General features: G+C 45.0%; 1 protein-coding gene across 7 annotated transcripts in view; it reads right to left on the minus strand.

Annotated features, from left to right (window-relative positions):
• The window catches only part of ATXN7L1 (ataxin 7 like 1), a 261,228-nt gene extending 242,685 nt beyond the window's left edge, over positions 1 to 18,543 (minus strand). For all 7 annotated transcript variants that reach the window (XR_011256664.1, XR_011256663.1, XM_069587857.1 and 4 more), the window contains exons 1-2: positions 17,906 to 18,543; positions 17,313 to 17,381 (exon numbers count right to left, since the gene is read on the minus strand). Coding sequence is in view for 5 of the 7 variants with exons in the window: in XM_069587857.1 (XP_069443958.1) it covers positions 17,313 to 17,381; positions 17,906 to 18,086 (250 nt within the window). In the remaining 2 variants the exon portion in view is untranslated. The remainder of the gene's footprint in view (positions 1 to 17,312; positions 17,382 to 17,905) is intronic.
• Positions 18,544 to 18,974: the final 431 nt, after the last annotated feature.

Genomic DNA, 18,974 nt, shown 5'->3' on the forward strand with positions numbered 1-18,974 from the left:
AAACTGGGTTATGTTGCTGTAGACCAGTAATTAACACAACACTGTAAATCAACTATACTTCAATAAAAAAGAGAGAGAGAGAAAATATGTCGATAGCTGTATTTGAAAAGCACAGAAAAATGAGACCATATTCTCTTGGTACTTGAGAACTATTATCCAATTCAGCAAGGAAGTCGCTGTTGTCACCAAAGCTCGAGCAAAGTTCCCATGTACATCTTTGTTCTTTCGCTTTCATCTTCCTCACTGACTTAAATGAAAATATCAACCAGCACTTACATCAGATCAACACTTGCTGTCAATTTCAAACTTAGGTTGGCCAGGGGAATAAGATTTCAGCAAAAATCAACAAAAGCATTCTGTGAGAATCAATTGATGATATGAAATTTACCATAAAGAGTATTAAATATTGTATGATTTTTAAACTGTATGCTGAACACCCTTTTTTCAGTAAAATGTATAATAAACCTATACATGTACACGTGCAAATTTGTTTAGAGAGTGAGCTGTTAAGCATTTACTAGCACAACATTGATTGTGATAGAAGAGAATTTCCTGATTAACTTCCAGAGCAGTGAGACCTAACAGAGAAAGAGAGATTGACCCTACTCCCAGCACAATGAATAGCAACACATACACAAACATTACCAAACAAAAAAGGCACCTGTTTCCTTGCAATGCCATAAAAAAAATGGAATTATACAGGGTACCATGTAGGTGTGCCATTGGAATATATTATGAACTGTTTCTCTTCAGTGTTAAAGGCAGACACAGGATTCATCCTAACTCCTTTTTCTAAAAATGACTTTCTGGAGGAACTCACAGCCCTCACTAGATCTAGCCATTCTAGCCATCTGTGATGAAGCACTCAGCCTTTCACTCACTCATTCCTCAAACACTAACTGGCCTCCAATTACACATCCTCACCGTGCTCTAGATAGACACACAAACAGAAGAGTCTCTGCCCCCAAGTTAAAGGTCGTGCAGGCCGCAGACTGATAAAACCTCTTCCTTCCCTGGGCTCCATGCATTCAAGCCACATTCACAAAGTGAATGAATTCCACATTTCAGTCCTGAGTTCCTGGAGGTCAGGGGCCAGGGCTAGCACACCTGTGCATTCTGCATGCCTCCCCCCACCCCCATCCCCCACCCAGTGCCTGGGTGGTTGGTCACTTTCGAGGGAATAGATGCTATAGGAAGATAGAGAACCTGAGGAACATCACACAGTTAACTTCAGCAGTTCACCTATCCCAGGCTAAATGCTGGACTCCTGCTGGAAGGTAGGAGAGGGATTATTTTAAATGCAATTATCCTCTTCCTTCCCCAAATTAAAGAAGAGGATCACTTGAGTGTATGGGAAAATGTTTCTCAATGTTTTTAAACTCATACTCTACTGAGATGTGGTCACACTTTACTTCTGAGCTTTGCACACAAAGCTTGCTCTATATATCTAGAATTTCCCATTGATTATGGGTTTTCATACTACACGTGCATCTTACTGAAATATGCCCAGTTCTTGCCCTTGCTCCTCCCTAGCTCAAACCATGGATGTTCAACTTCTTACTCTGAAAATTGGTAATTAGAGGGGAGAATGTAACTCTGCCTTTTTAGAAGGAACTTAATAGTTCATCTCTACTAATGACAAAGAGCTCTTCTTTATATATGAATGTCAGCCAGTAAATGTAGATCAGAACAACAAAATTTATTTTTTATTTTTTTGGCCGCATCATGCAGCTGACAGGATCTCGGTTCCCAGACCAGTGACTGAACCCACACCCTTGGCAACGGAAGTGTGGAGTTCTAACCACTGGACCACCAGGGAATTCCCAGAATGATGGAATTTGGAAATGACCACTCCACAACTCCCCAAGAAACAACTGATCCAGCAAGGATCATCAATGGAGGCCAAGATGGTTCTAAGAAATTTCTTTTTGGGGAACAGGGTTCTCAGTCAGTACCAAAGCATCACCCACAGAATGGCATGCTAACTGTAGATAGAAAACACATCTTTGCGATAAAGAGAAGTGGTCACCACATTTCCAAGTGACCAATATCTAATACTGGGACACTTGACATCATGGATCCCGGCTGAAATGTTCAATGAAGCACTTAGAATCACCTGGACATATTTTTGCCAAAAATGTTGAGCCTAAATCTAAGACTTTAGCTCTAACTTCTGGTATGTAGGGTAACCAGATCATAGAAAAAGAAGGTAAATGAAACCATGAGGAAGTGATCAGACAGATCAGAATGGGAAGCAATTTAAACAGCAATGTTTTATATATATATATATATATACACACACACACACACATACACAGAAATACACACATATGCATATATATATCTATACATATATACACAAACATCCATGGTGGGGGTACCACTCTAGATTTAAACTGACTAAAGAGGAATCAAAACCAAACATAATTCATGAACCTTGATAGGATCCTGGATATATATTTTAAAAATATATTCAGAAATAAAGCAACTATAAACTTTTTTATCGGGGGGACAATTGGGGAAATTTGAATACAAACCAAACAGTAGATTCTATTAGGAGATTAACACTAGTTTTCTAACTGTGATTCTGGTATTATGATTATGTCAGAGAATGCTTTTATTTTTAGGCGATACATGCATGCGTGCTTCAGTCGTGTCTGACTCTGTGACCCCATGGACTGTAGCCCACCAGGCTCCTCTTTCGATGGGGTTCTCCAGGCAAGAATACTGGAGTGGGTTGCCATGCCCTCCTCCAGGGGATCTTCCAGACCCAGGGATCGAACCCACCTCTCATTATGTTTCCTGAATCGGCAAGGAGGTTCTTTACCACTAGGGCCACCCAGGAAGCCCTTAGGAGACACAAGCTGAAGTATTTAGGGTGAAATGTCAGGCTGTCTGCAACTTACTTCCAAATGGTTCAGCAAGAACATACACACATATTTATATAAGATGAGGCTCTGATAACTTAAGTAAGTAGCTCAAGGTTACACAATCAAATGTGTCAAGATGATAAATATTTAGAGGTGAAGTGTCATGATGTCAACAACTGATTTCCAAAGAGTACGGAAATATATATATATACATATCTTTATAAAAAATCAGATTAAATGTGAACTGATTTTTTAAATTCTAAGGGATGCATTTGTGAATGCCCACAGTGCTATTATTTCAACTTTTTCATACATGTGAAAATTTTTAATTGTAACAAAAAGATGGTGGGGTAAAAAAGAAACAAGGGTGCAAGTGGTGGGGTTTACCACCAAATCTGAACCAAGAAACTTCATGCTGCTTAAAGGTGCTGATGAGCCAAACCACAGCACTCTTCCAGTGAATCTTCACCACTGACGCAGGACCCCATGGAGGATCCTGGGGCTGCAACACCCTATGCTGAGCTGAGCCTTTTTGCTCTTTGGAGCCACCTGAGCAGAAACTTCAGGAGGCTTGCTAGCTCTCAGAATTGTAACAATGTCAAAAAATCAGGTGCTAAATCAAAGAGACTCACAGATCATCTCCAGACTGCTTCTAAAGAAGAAAATATAAATGTAGAGTTGTTTAAAGGATATAGAGCTTCAGTTTTATGAGATGACAAAAGTTTAGGGGATTAGTTGCAGGACAATGCAAATGTACTTAACACTCCTGAAAGTGAAAGTCACTCAATTGTATCCCACCCTTTGTGACCCAGTGGACAATACAGTCCATGGAATTCTCCAGGCCAGAATACTGGAGTGAGTAGCCATTCCCTTCTCCAGGGGATCTTCCCAATCCAGGAATCAAACCCAGGTCTCCTGCATTGCAGGCGGATTCTTTACCAGCTGAGCCACCAGAGAAGCCCAAGCATACTGGAGTAGGTAGCCTATCCCTTCTCCAGGGGATCTTCCCAACCCAGGAATCGAACTGGGTCTCCTGTAATGCCAGTGGATTCTTTACCAAAGGAGCTATCAGGGAACTGTACCCTTAAAAATGATTAAACTGATAAATTTTATGTTATTTGTATTTTACCACATTAAAAAAAAAAAAGAAAAAAGAAATGAAAATGCAGATCTATCAAGACACATACCTGAAAACCCAAGTGGATGTCTAGCTGAATTGTAGCACTCTTTTTAGTTGAAAACAACTCAGGGAAGAAAACGGGAAGATGTGGTTCCTTCTCCCTCACCCCCAAATCCACCAGATTTAATGAATGCAGTTGTGAAAATAATATATCAGGTGAGCAACAGAATGGCCACAAAGTGTAAGATGTAGGGGCTGAAGTGCACGATGGGTACGGCCAGCAGCATGGTATCCAGAAGCAGGGCAGGCAGCACAGCCTGTGAGGCTGGGAAAGCTTCTGCAGAAGGAATGAGGCCTGGGCCCTGCAGCAGGAAAGGGAGGCAAAGACCAAAGATGAGGACGAGGAAGGAAGGGGGCTGGCAAGGGGCAAACCACCTGTCAGGATTTGAAAGGACTGAGGCACAGGGGACCCAGAACACTGCATTAACTGCAGTCGATGGGGGAAGTGATGATAGGTTTTCACTCCAGGAACAACCTGATAAAATGTGACTTTTCGGGAGATTAATTTTGAATTGGTATGCTGGGAAGATGGAGACAGGGAGGCCAATTAAGCAGCTATTATAAAAACTGAGGCTTGCCTGGGGTGGGGGCAGAGGGAGTGGAGGGAATGGAGAGGGGTAGAGAACTGCTCCTACAGAGAGAGCAGGAGGGTGAGAGGAAGGGAGGGAGGGTCTTTCTCAAGACAGTGGCTACGGGAAGATACAAAGAAAGCTCTGCAGTTGCACTGTGTCTAGGGAGATTGGGGGTGCAGTGAGAACATCCATGAGGGGTTGTCCAATACAGCACACCAGAGGGGTGAGCAAGGAGCAGGGCGGGCTCCCACAGAGCAAACCCTGGAGGGAGGGGAAAGCCAGGAGGAGGGGCCAGCAGGACGGATGCAAAAGTGGGCATCAACAAAACTTTGGAAAAGAAAATAAGGTGTCCCAAAAGCTTGAGGGCAGTCTATTATCTAATGAAATCCCTAATAATCTCATTTGGAAAGCAAACAGCCTCCCAGTCTAAGGCTGGATTATTCTATATTGGATTTGCACAAAACAGAGCCAGCTCTCTTTTTAAAGGTCTTCTGCCAGTAAGTGTTTGGTCTGAGCCTTTGAAAGTGGCAGGGCCCTCGAGTCCATTTGCCCTGCTTCTGCAAAAGATGGCGAGGAGGGACACAACGGTCAAGGTCAAGGGTGTCGCGCCAAAGAACAGAAGCCTGGAGTCTAAGGACAGGGCTCACCAGGCTGACGCTGGTGGATGGGAAGAATGGAGCCAGCCTCACCCAAACATGCCTTGTTTCACTTTCCCGACATTTCCCTTTCTTCCTGACAGTCTGAAGCAGATTTTGTCATGTGGGAAAGGTCCTCCAGCCCACGAGCTCTTGGCCTCTCTCGGAGGATTGAAACACTGGCCAGCAGACCAAGTGACTGGGGCCCATGAAAGGTCACTTGAAACCCCACACTGATGAGGGAACTGGGTAGGAGGGACAGTGCTAAAGAGGAAGCATGTAAAACCACCGAGAGAGAGAAACTCCAGTTCCCTCTAGGATCAGCCAGGGCCCCACTACCAAATGCAAAATGCCCTAGGTAATGGGGAGTAGCTGAAAGCCAGAATCACGGACCTGAACATCACCACGTGGCCCTGCCTGCGTATGGGAGATGCATTCTGTGTCTCTCTCGGCCACTCCAGTCACAGACTCTTCTTTGTCACTGCCCCTCAGCCAGTCACAACTAGGGTGTCTCTATAGCTGAAGAAGGCAAAGGTCTTTCACACCCACTTAGCAGGTGCACTGCCCATCAAAAGGACACCTCTAACTGGCAGGCAGTGAAAAGGAGTCTCCATTCCATCATCCAAAGGAGCACATCCTTCGTGAAATTACTAACAATCCCAACGTCAAGAGGGAAACTGAAAAGCGGCCGAGAAAATGTTCAAAAGGAGGAAAAAGAGAGAGAGAAATCATCACTGTCGATAGATGCCCCTGGAGTTGCTTGGCAACCATCTTTGCTAACACCTTCTCCCAAAAAGGAACAGTTTGAGTCAGCTCCTGAGATATCCCCGAGGCCAGGGCTCTGACCACAGAGGCCCCAGAGCTGGGGCTTTGGGATGAAAAAGCATTTCACTGAGGGGAAGACCTGGGGCCCTATCAGCAGGCCACTGGCTCACACACATGAGGGGGAAGAAAAACATAACCATTTTGTTTAAAGATCATGCCTTTTGAGGCAGGGCTGGTACTAGAGTGAGGCAAGTGAGGTGCTCAGGCTGCAACATTTAAGGAGGCCCTTGCTCTGCACTCGCAGGAGCCTGTGTAAATGTGTGTCCTGGATGCCCTGCTGGCCTCACCTTAGTTCAAGCCCTGCTCCTAGAGCAACATTAGGACACAGTGCTTAAGAGTACTATCTCTGGGGGACTTCCCTGGTGGTCCAGCGGTTAAGACCCTATGCTTCCAAGGCAGGCGGTACAGGCTTGATCCCTGGTCAAGGAACAGATATCACATGGCATATGGTGCAGACAAAAATTAAAACAACAACAACAACAAACTACTGTCTCTGGAATCATCCTGTCTCTCAGTTCAAATCCTAGCTCTTCTTCACTGTATCACCTTGGGTAAATCACTTAAGGTCTCTGAGCCTGTATCCTAACCTCTAACACGAGATTGATAAAAGGAATTGTCTCACAGAATGTCATGAAGATTACATGAGAAAAATGCACATTTAGTTCTATGTCTGGTATCTACTCAATAACCAGTAAATGGAAGCTAGGATTGTTACTTTTAAAAACACACAAGCATCATCATCAATTTTTAAAACATATAAGCAGCTCCCCAGAATCCCTTAACTGAGCCTACGGAAACCGAGTGTCTGGGAGTGGTCCTGGTGTCTCAGATTTTTAAGAGCTTCACAAAGAATTATCAAGGCGGGCAGGGTCAAGTGCTACTTCCTGTAACCGAAGTTCAGTAATATCAGAGCCACCGGGGAAGCTTGTTAAAACGCACACTCCTATGCTCTAGGCCGAGTGTTTCTGATTCACTGCAATCTGGGATGCTAAGTTAAGTACCTAGGTGATTTCAACACAGGGTCCCCAAAATGGCTACACTTTGGAAAACTGAAACTGACTCACCCTTGAAAACTCACAGCACAGGAACATGGGTCCAACTCCTCTTGTTTTTATTCCTGGCATCCTTAAAGCACCAGGGATAAAATATTGACTAAAGATGCTCAGGGAGCCCAGGCGCACTCCTGGAGCAGTAAGGATGCTATGTGCCCCTTGGCAGTGGCAGCTCGGGTAAGGCAAGGAAAAGGATCCAAGTGTCTGGTAAAAGTGACAACCATCATAACAAAAGCTTACATTACTGAGTACCTAATGTATGCCAGATAGTACTTCATGTATTTTCACATCAACCCTAAGAGCTGGTATTATTCCTATTCTGAAAATGGTGAAACTGAGGCTCAGAAAAGTTATCTTACTACACAGCTTGTAAGTGGCTAGGTTCAAATTTAAATAATGCTCCATGAAGCTTCTGTAACATCAATGTACATTTGCAATAAAATATACCTAAAATCTTATAATTGTTAAGTGTTTGGTTTACTGTCACCACCATCAATCTATCAAAACGTTTTCATTTTTCCCACCTGGAACTCTATACCCATTAAACACAGATTCTCAGTAGAGAATTCCCCCTCCCTAGCCCCTGGTAACCTTGTTTTCAATGTTCTCTACTCTGTTCTCAATGAATTTAATTCTTTCAGGAATGCTGCATAAGTGGAATCATACAGTATTTGCCCTTTTGTGGACACTATGCTCTTAAAAAGAACTAGACACCACCTTGGCCTGCCATGACCAAATTAAGCACATGTCTCAACCATCTTCCATACCCTGGTTAGTGTCATCAGTTTGGATGTCCTGTCTCCCAACCCCCAACCTGGGACTCTATGACCTATTGGAATATTGGGGCAGGGCCACAGAGCTCCTCCACTCTCACCGTCCCCCAGCAGAAGGTGTCCTTGAACTGTTCATATTCAGAGAATCACAATCAGCTTCACAGAGCAGGTTTGCTGATAACTGCTTCTGTGTTCAAAGAGCCTGTCAGTGAGTCACTTGTATCTCTTCCTGGTGTTACTCTGTCCTGCCCTAGAGAGTATTTACTTGGTTTACTTTTTTCTTTAAGCACCCGATCCCTAAAATTGGCAAGCAGAATTATGTTACGAAACCACAGGTACAAGGATAAAGCATCCATACAAAAACAAAAGCTTTCCCCACAGTGGAATTCCAGCTTGACTTAGCAGCAACTGTATAGCCAAGACTAACACCGGAACGATAACGGTCCTTGGCCTTTGCAGGAAGCACTTCCCTAGACTCTCACCATGAGTTCAAGTGCCTCCGGATCCAAACCCTGGTCCATTCGGCTGATGCAGGCAATCTGAGCTCTGCCACAGGAAGGAGTAAGAGAGCCAGCCAACCAGCATTAGCTGGGAGCCCTTCCTCGGCACAACATCGTACCAAGAATTTTAGGAGAGAGAGACACAAGGAAGCCAGCCCTTGACATTCAGTTTCTATAGTTTGGAAAAAGGTCAACCCGTTGACCAACCCTCTCCCTTTCCATTATGGCTACCTTCAATTACTGCAGGCATGATCAGATTCCCAGTGATCAAGCCCTGGAGATTCTCCCATGGTCCCCAGGAGGCAAGACAGGTGTAGGGGCTCCCAAGAAGTGACCCACAACACTGGGGAAGGTAGATGCCTCTCCAGCCCTCTGCAAGGAGAGGGGCAGCCTCTCCTTGAGGTGCTGCCGGCCTGGGGGAGGGACATACAGTTGTGGGCAGCTACTCCTCTGACCTTTCTGAAGTCGTCTGTCTTGCTCTCTGGCACAGGGGTATCTTCCAGCCTCACTTCCATGTCCTAGGATTTTCTCAGTGGTGCCGTGTCCACAAACAGCTGGTAGTTGTTCTTGAGAGGAGGGGTAAAGTTGGGAACGACCTACATCACCATCTTGGTGACGTCACTTCTGGGGCAGTCACTAAATGATCCGAGTTTCCAGGTGTGAACACTGGGCCACCTCCGGGGTTGTGGTCCTCGGGGAAAAAGATGTTGATGAGGACAGGGTCTTGGTGTGTCTGCTGCTATCACTTTATGTCTACTTCCAAAGGATGTCATGAATGAAACAAAACATCGTGAATGAAAGGTTAGCCCGAAGGATATAAACACGATGCACACAGAAAACCAGGCAAAACCCAAATTTGTCTTTCTTAAACCACTTCTGGATTGGAGACAGCAGGCCCCTGTAAGCCACTGGCTTGAGTGAACACGGCCTTCTAGTCCTAAATAACACCACAGACCACTTGGCACGTGGGCCAGAGCCCTAAGGAATCAGATCCTCCTCTGCTCTCCCTATTTTCTAATCCTTAACGTGGAAATACTGAAGCCAGCCACTCTGCTCTCCATCATGTGCATCCCCATTTCAGACAAATCCCAGGGGTAATCAACTGCACAGAATGCCAGTTGTATTTCCAGCCTGACTTTAAATATAAACTGAAATCCTTAATGCTTCACCATGCTGCTTTTGACATCAGGGGCCCTCATACAATAAATGCCATTATTATCAGAATCGGTGGCTTGGGGTCTCCTCCACCCACAGTGAGGGAAGGCTGAGCCGAACCTGAATCTCAGTGCTACAACCATTTACTATGGACATGAAGTTTTGAAGGAATCATCCTGGAAATTTGGAGGAAAGCTCTGTGAGGGGTGGAGTCTTCTCCATTTAGATGCTTCCACATGTAGCCCCCTGCGGACAACAGTCACAGCTCCACACCTGCCTGCTGAGGATTCAGTAAGGCCGCTTCACTGGGACCTTGGGCCTAAGACATGGACAGATAGTAGCAGAACACTGCTGAGTCTGTTTCTCTTGTGTTCTTACCTTTCCAGCCTCATGTTACACCAGTGGTTCTCTTATCAGGGTTATTTGGCACCATCCCAGCCCACTCCTGGGATCTTTGGCAATGTCTGGAGACATTTTTGGCTTTTTCAACTCAGGGGAAGGAGAGATTCCACTGGAATCCAGGGATAGAGGCTAAGGATGCTGCTAAACATCCAACAACATCCCAGGTCAGTGCTCTACCACAAAGAAGTAGAGTCCCTGCTGAGAAACTGTACCGCTCTCTGCTTCGCTTTCGTCACGCAAGTGACAGACTTTTTAGTTTCTAGAATATTCCATATTCTCTCACACTTTGGGCCTGCACACACATTGTTTCCTTTAAATCTGTCCTGCCCAGCTCTGCATATTCATTCTCCAGGTTTTAGCATAAATACCATTTCCTCAGGAATACACACCCTGAGCCCCGAACCTAACTTATGCTCGCCATCATGCTTCCCAACAGTACCCCAATTTTCCCTTTCTGAGCACTCATCACGGTTGCCATGACTTTTTCAACATTTGCCTTGGCTGCTAGGATGGGCACGTCACGAGGGAGGGGCTCGTGCTCGTCCACGGCTGTCCCCCAGGCCTAGCCTGGCGTCGGCCCACTGTCACTCGGCCTCAAAGGCACGACGGCGGCCAGGAGAGCAGGAGCAGATATTAAAAACTGACCAAGGGACTTCCCTGGCGGTTCAGTGGTTAAGACTCCACCTTCCAATGCAGGGAACGTGGGTCTGATCCCTAGTCGGGGAATGAATACCCTACATGCTGTGGGGCAAGTCAGCCCATATGCCGCAACTATTAATACTGGGCCACACACAACTAGCGAGAAGTTCGCTCACTGCAACTACTGAGCCTGCATGCTGCTAGGAAAAAGACCCCGTGCGACCCACAAAAGTCCTGCGTTCCACAACTATGACCTGATGCAACCAAAAATCAATACAAACCAACCAATAAATAAAAACTAAGCAAGACACCCAGAGGCTTAAACTACCCTCCCACTATGCTGTTGTTTACTCACTAAGTCGTGTCTGACTCTTTTGCAACCCCATGGACAGTAGCCAGCCAAGTTCCTCTGTCCATGAAATTCTCCAGGCAATACTAGAGTGGGTAGTATTTCCCTTCTCCAGGGGATCTTCCCAACCCAGGGATCAAACGCAGGTCTCCCACACTGCAGGCAGATTCTTTAACCAGCTGAGCCACAAGGGAATACTGGAGTGGGTTGCCATTTCCTTCTCCAGGGGATCTTCCCGACCCGGGGATTAAACCCACATCTCCTGTATGGGCAGGCGAATTCTTTACTACTGAGTCATCAGGGAAGCCCCATCTTCCCACTATGCAGGCACAAAAGAGAGAGGCAGGATGAACTGTCTCTGATGTGGACCACTACCTAAGATAAATGGAAATGGCAAGATACTACCCAATACTTATAGGATGTTATTAGCCACCTGGGTAAAGCAGGCAGGAAAAACTATCCAGGTATCTACTTGAATGCACTTAGAGGATCTTGCAAAGGATACACAAGCAACTGGGGACAAGGGTAAAAGACTTCCTTTTTCACTGCATATCCTTCTCAACATTGTAACATGTGAACATTATTGAAAAAATAAACATTTGAATGAGAGAGAAAACAGTTTACATCTTCCAGCTATAAAGTGTCATTCCTTCCTGTAGACTGACATGATGAGAACCCAGCACAGGCTAACTGGGCTTAGGCAGCAAGATCACATGCAGTGTTTCAAAGTGTGCCCAACCTGCCTAACTTCCTATTTGGGGAGGAGCTAAAGCCACACTTTCTCCACAGAAGAACTCAAGTACATAGAAATACATGTATGTATAAACAGATACTTATTTTAGAAGCTCCATGTTTTCAAAGCTAGATGGTATTGAAAACGCCCTCTCTCAGCTTTGCCACCTTGGTCACGGCGCTCCCCCTTCTCTATCAGCTGGATGAAACTGTGAAGTTGACTCATTCTCCAAGTCTTCTCCTCCTTTACGTCTTTCCTCCCTGTCACACTGAGGCCACTCCACTTCTCCTATCCTTTCATCCCAAGCACTGGGCAAAAGAAGAGAGATGATAATGAAATGCCAAAGTGAACAAATGTTGCTGCTTATTAGCAAAAGGGGAGGAAGGTAGGCTTAATGGGGAAAGAAGTTGAAATTAATGGTGAAAATGAGGTTTATCAGTGTAATCTGTGGACTGGGTGTCTTCCCATTGCCTATTAGCATAGATAACAGAGTTGTCTGTATAATGATAAAGGGGACCAGTCCACAGTTTCCCATAAATCTCAACCACTTGTTGCTAGCTTCCCTGACTTGGATTCCAAGAACCCTTTGTTCTTATCAGGTCAGTTACCATCTTTTCTCTAATTTGCCCCCATCCAGCTATAACTGAAAAATTCTTAAACTTGAGTTGAACACACTCCCATGTTCCCTGCTTCCTCCTGTGCTCCAGCCTAACTCCACCAGCATTAGCAGAACACCAAACTCTCACAGTCACAGCAAGATCTTACTGGCCCCAGAACAGTTTTCAGATTGGAAGCATTCCACAAGTTTACCTACATCAAATCAAAACACCTGGCAACACTGATGCACAGAAACACGCCTGAAGTAACGAAGGCAGGCCTCCAAAGGACCCAAACAATGATCCACTGAGGACTTGCTATCCTTCCTGATCAAACAACTCATCAATCATTTAAAAAATATTTTTTAAAACATCCTGCTCCCCAGAAAGAACTCTGAAAACTCTTCTCAGCCATAAGTCCCAAACTGCCAAAGTAATTTTTTCTAGCACTTGATAAAATTTATCAATGACTAGATATCAACTGTACTTCATCAAAAGCAAGGATATCACAGAAATCAGCTTTCAAAAAATCTTCAGCTTTATAAAATTATGATAACATGGTTTACTCTAGAAATAAAATTTCTAATTGGGTATATCTTTTCCATTCATCACTGGTTAGTTAAAAATCCTCGTTAATTCTAATAATAAAATTTTCTAGAACTAGCTTCATTAATATATGATGATGATAATCTTAATAACATCTAAAAATTAAGAAAGGCACAAATTCATTAAGCATTTACTACGTGCTAAACTCTTTTGTATTGTCTCAGTTAATCCTCACAACATAACCCTGCTATTATCTCTGAACTTTTTGGGCAACTTGATGTATAGTTCAGGACATCGATGAGCCATACATACCTGGTCCTTACTTATAAATGCACATTCTTTAAAAAATAAAAAGTTCAGGTGAGGCAATTAGAAAAGAGAGGCATCTTTCTAAATCACGAAGTTTTCCCTCAATTAGCTTAGGAAAATGTCTTCCAATAAATCTGTGAAGCTAGAGAAAGAAAATTATTTTAAAAGGTTAGCTAGATGAATTGGCCTTCCTTGGAATTTCCTATCATAATGGCAGCTCACAGATTAGGCTAATAAGGTTTCTGGGACCCTCCTTTTGAGGAAATCATAGCACTTCAGATCCAGGTCTATCCCCTCTCCACTATGGGGAACACATCACCCTGGGTTTGGTCACAGACCCTTAGTTTTCTCAGTCTTAAAGTCCACACACCACTCACAAACTATTTGCAGGACAATTAGGCTTGTGTACGAGATGCAGTGATGTTTGGCACCAAGAGCTTATAAAAAAAGAAAATAAGTCCAGTATTTGTAGTATAAGATATTTCTAATGTGAAGGCTTGCTTTTTGTGTTGTTTAGTCACTAAGTTGTGTACGACTCTTTGCAACCCCACGGACCGTAGCCCATCAGCCTGCTGTCTGTGGGATTTCCCAGGCAAGAATACTGGAGTGAGTTGCCATTTCCTCCTCCAAGGGATCTTCCTGACCAAGGAATCGAACCCACATCTCCTGCACTGGCAGGTGAATGGTCTACCGTTAAACAGTCTGTGTAGTATGACTGCATCTCAAATGTAGGTACATTCAATAAAGGAACTTAAGTTCATAGGTCTCAGAGGGACCAGAGGAGATTTTTAAACCACTCCCTTACTTTACAAGAAACAGAGCAGGCCCAAACAAGGAAAGTGAGGTTCCCAAGGTCAGACACTGGAATTAGAAAGCGGATTCAAAGCCCTCTCTCCTGCTCCCTTTACCCTTCAGTCTCAATATAACCCCACATGACTACATTCAAGCACAGAAATAACTATGCCTTCTGAACCCAAGTGATGATCTGGCAAGGTTCAAAAGTATTTGCCAAAAAAAAAAAAAAAAGCATTTGCCAAATTCCTCTTGACGTGATTGTAGCTAACTCTGGATAAACGGTCACATGAGTGTGAAGACTTTATTACAGAAATCTCAAATCATTCAGCTAACATTTCATACTGATATAGGTGGAGCTGAAGTAGAAAAAGATTCAAGGCACGGAGAAGGAACTATATTACAATAGTCAGGTTGGTCAAAAGTCTGCCAGTCCTTCCCTCCTTCTGAAGCTGGGGCCAGATGGAGGCGAAGATAAAATGGTTCTTTTTTCATTTTTCCAGCCTGGCTTTTCCCTCAGAGTTTAGTCCATAAAAAATATCATATCACAATGTTCACAGCAGCATTATTCACAATAGTAAAGAGATGGAAACGAGCTAAATGTCCATTAACGGATGATAAACCAAACATGATATATACATACAATGGAATATTATTCAGCCATAAAAAGGAGTGAAATTCTGATACAAACTGCCTCATGAATAAACCATGAAAATATGATGCTAAGTGAAAGAAGATGGACACAAAGGGTCATATATTGCAAATATATAGTATCTAGAATAGGTAACTTCATAGAGACAGAAAATAGAATACAAGTTTCCAGGGCTCAGCCCCAGGGGAGGGGGAATAGGAAATTATTATATTAATATAATGGAAACAGTGTTTGTGGCTGAGATGATGAAAAAGCTCAGGAAATGAATAGTGTTGAGAGTTGTACAACACTGTGACTATACTTAGTAAGTATACTTAGTATACTTCAGTATCACTGAGTTGTGAGACTTTAAAATGGTTAAAATGATAAATTTTATATTTATTTTACAATAAAAAAAGTCACATCAAAATCTGGATCATATACCTTCATTTCTTAATTGGAATTCCTAAATTCACCTATTAATTGTTATTAAAGCAGTCTCAAGACCTGCTTACTACTGATGACATCCTGGTCTTTCTATGTATGCTCACCACCTGGAGAAAAACAGTCACACACAGGCCACACTGTGTCCTGCAGAGATCCATCCACAATCAGGTACCTGAGACTTCCCACTCAATGACTCCAGCAAGAAGGCCAATGGCAAGACGAAAGCAACCAGTGTATCTGGGGACTTTGGCAACCAAATATCCTGATACCAAGTCTCAGCTAAACCTTTAAGCTCCTCACCATGGGAAGAAGAGATACAGTTCATGTATATACATACACACACAATCTATCCATGAAGAAAATTGTGTGCGTATACAGGAAGTCCAGGAACTGATAACCCAGGCCTGCTCCACCAGGCCCACGAACAGAGATTTCAGCCCATACATGGCTATTTCGTAAACTGAGCAATCGCACAGTTACACTGAAAAGTGGGGCTCCGTAATACAAATGCACATAATTAGAAGCGAAATCTTTGTATCTTTACAGGTGAAAGCAAGATGTAAGCTTACATCTTTACAGATGTAAGCAAGATGTACCACTTGTGGCTTCTAAGGAAAGGAGACCCTTGCATTTTTTTTCCCCCCTTAAAAGAATCTATTTCTCATGAGGCAAAGAGAATCTGAAAATAAGGGTCTTCTGAAATAGAAGCTTGGGGGAGGGTGCAGAATATTTTTGTGTGTTATAGTCATAATCTATCAACCAGGCCTAAGAGGTGCCAATTCTGGGCCATACCATGACCATTATTCAACTTTAAAGGTTTTCACAAGCTCATCTTTTCTGGAAACCTCTTCATTGCCACTGGTCTGATAACTGAGTCCCATAAGTTTTTTAAAGGTGTCAAGAGTTTGTCTGTGAAGAAAAACAATTTCCAGTGATACTTCCCAATGCCAACACACATGCACACTGAGCACAAATAAGCTGCCACTTGTAAGAAGGCCACTTGACATCATTCCCTTGTGCATCCTAAAGACACATGTCAAGATCACACTAAGATATTTAGAGGCAAACATCTTTAGAATACGGTTTCGTTTTCAATCAAAGTGCTTAATTAGCAGAAACATTATGCTAGAGAGCTGTCCTTGAATATGCATGCATTTTTAACCTCCATGTCATTTTTTTTCTGAAGCACAAATTCTCCTCTCACTGGATGGTCAGGAAACAATTAGGCACAGAAAACCAACTGTCTGAGGTGTGATCCACAAAACAAGTTCCATCTTTCCAAGCAGGTTTCCGCTGCCGATCAGGGTGACATCGCGTTTTATGAGGGAAACCATCCTTTGGCATCTAATGGCCTTTTTCTCCATTCATTTTGGATGAGCCAGACTCCTATGGCCTAGTTATGGCTGAACACTTTCCACACTTTCCGCCAACCTCTTCTGCACCCCTGCACTTCCTCCTACCTCCAATTTCAGTCCAACACATTTACAAGACACCAGTTGGTAAATCACAATTCAACTGAACCCATCCATTCGTTCAAGAGAAGTGGTCTCTGGAGTTGCTCCATGTGAAGCCCATAGGCCACAGCTACATATGGTAGACTTGCAAACATGAACAGGCCATAATTTATTTATGATGACCATGTGTGTTTGATGCCCAGTTCCAGCAGGCTGTGGCTTCACTCACCTGCCTCTGTCTGGGATGACCTAGCTACTCACTGTGTTCCATTTTAGGTACTGTATTTCCACGCTGGGGAAACAGAGAGGGGTGACCGGCTGAAGGCTATATACACAGATGCCCCTGCTCACCACATTAGAATCTGTGACCAAATGTAAAGTGGGCCAAATGTAACTTGCTGCAAAGGTTTGCCATGTACCACAGTTTTTAGTGGAGAAGTAGCTGCTGGGATGACTGACCACGTGGGGTTCATTAAACTGTTGTGTATTTACCCACAAGGAAGGCTGGGATACTTGTGAGTGGAGCCCTGCTCCTCATTTCAACAATTTCCACCCCCCACCATTTGGCAATAATGCTCCAAAGGCGAATAGCAGATATGTATCAGAAGGTCCAAATGTGGACTCCAGCTGAAGTGCAGGAAACTTCTGCCTTCAATAGTCTCGACCCCTCTACCCCCCAGTTGCATTTGTACTTTGAAAGAAGTTACCATGAAGCAGTAGTCACCTGGGCGTGCTCAATTTTTGACAAGCCTTAGTCACTCTGTACCCAGCAGAACAATTCACATTATAGTCGAAATCCTGTGAAGATTCTGCCACACATGCTAACACTAAAATGCCAGTAGCTCCACTTACCTTCTTTATTAAGCCTCATAACCTCCCTGCTTTTTCCACCCTCTTTTCCAGCCTCTTCTAAATCTACATCTGCAGATGAAAAAGAAAAGGAAAAAAGAAAATAAGGAAAAAAAGAGAAAAAAAAGGGGGGGAGGCAAAGTCAAGGGGGGAAGGGAGAGTGTTTATTTGCAAACAGATCGATATAAATACTGGATATGAAAATCTTTCAAAAATTGACAATGCAACATTTTCTCCCAAGTCCGGATTTCCATCTACCTGGCCCATATAGGTACCAAAAAAAAAAAAAAAAAAAACTATGCAAGCAGCAACAGAGTAGCCTTTTAAACGGATACACCGTGGGGCTGTGAAAGCCCACCCCGCGGGCTGCCACGGGGAGAGGGCACAGACAGACAGACAGACAGACAGCCCTGGCAGCAGGGCCTCTCTCTGTGCACTGATGATCTGTCTCTGTGTGTATTTATTTAGAGAGAGGGAGAAGCATGGAGGACACCGGGGGCCACTCTCTCTCCACACACACACTTTTTCCCAGTGGCTCTAGGTGAATGGAAAGGTTACAGGGTAATAAAAGGAGGAGGAGGCGGTGGGGTTCTTACTGTCGGAGCAGTGTAATTTGGCGGCGTCGATCCAGGAGGACCAGGGTTTGCCCAGAAACGCCTCCGGACTGGGCACTTTGCGATCCAGTGTCGCCATTGCTCTTCCTTCTTGTTGCTTTTTCCCTGTTCCTTCGGCAGCAGCAGCCGAGAGACACGGGATTCGAGAACGCTCCGACGTCATCTTCGGAACGTTCCGACATTGAGTGTTCTGAAAGGGGGAGGGAGGGAGGGAGGGATGGGAGGAGGGAGGCGGAGGAGGAGGAGAGAGCAAGGAGGAGGAGCCGACGTTCAGCGCCCTGCCGGGCTCGGCTCGGCTCTCGGCATCCGCGGCCGCCAGGGGCAGCAGAGAGGCGCCCCGAGGCCCGGCGCCTGCACGCCTGCCGCCAGCACGCCCGCCGCCGGGGGCGGGGCTGAGCGCTGGGACCAGAGGATGCAGCGCGGGGCGTGAGGATGCTGCGGCTCCGCCGGCATCCGGCGCCCGTTAGCCCGGGTCCTAGGGGCCAGACATGCGAGAGGGGGTTGAGGGCGACCTGGGAGAGGCGCGACCTGGGGCCGTGGGAGGGGTGGTCTTCCCCCGCAGAGTTGCGCTCCAGGACGGAAAGTTTTTGCGTGCGGCCCTTCCAGCGCGCCCTGCCCTCGCCAGTCCTGTCGCCCACGGTGAGGCGCCCCCGAGAGGATCCCTGCCGCTTAGTGGAGAGGGGCCGAGCAACGCCCCTTCCCCGACGACCACCTCAAGGGAGGAGACCCCGGTGACCTCTCCTCCCAGCCACCACTCCCTCCACCTTTTCTTCTCTTGCTCGGTGGACCTTGGGTGGTGGAGGATTCTGCGGATGCCTTTTGGGAGCTGAGAGCAATGGGTATATGGAAGTGGTTCTAAAAAACAGGTGAGTTTGGAGCTAGAGGAACTGCCTTCCCATCTCAGGCTGCGGGGTGTCGCAAAGCTCAAAACTCGGGGCCCCGCAATGCGAGTCTCCGTCTCTCAGAGAACCACTGTGCACACTTTGATCCACATCCACGGCAGTGGGAGTGCGGACTCACCCACTCTCCGAAGATGCTGCTTAGCGGACCA

Source organism: Ovis canadensis, chromosome 4 (assembly GCF_042477335.2).
Source record: "Ovis canadensis isolate MfBH-ARS-UI-01 breed Bighorn chromosome 4, ARS-UI_OviCan_v2, whole genome shotgun sequence".
NCBI classification, from domain to species: Eukaryota; Metazoa; Chordata; class Mammalia; order Artiodactyla; family Bovidae; genus Ovis; species Ovis canadensis.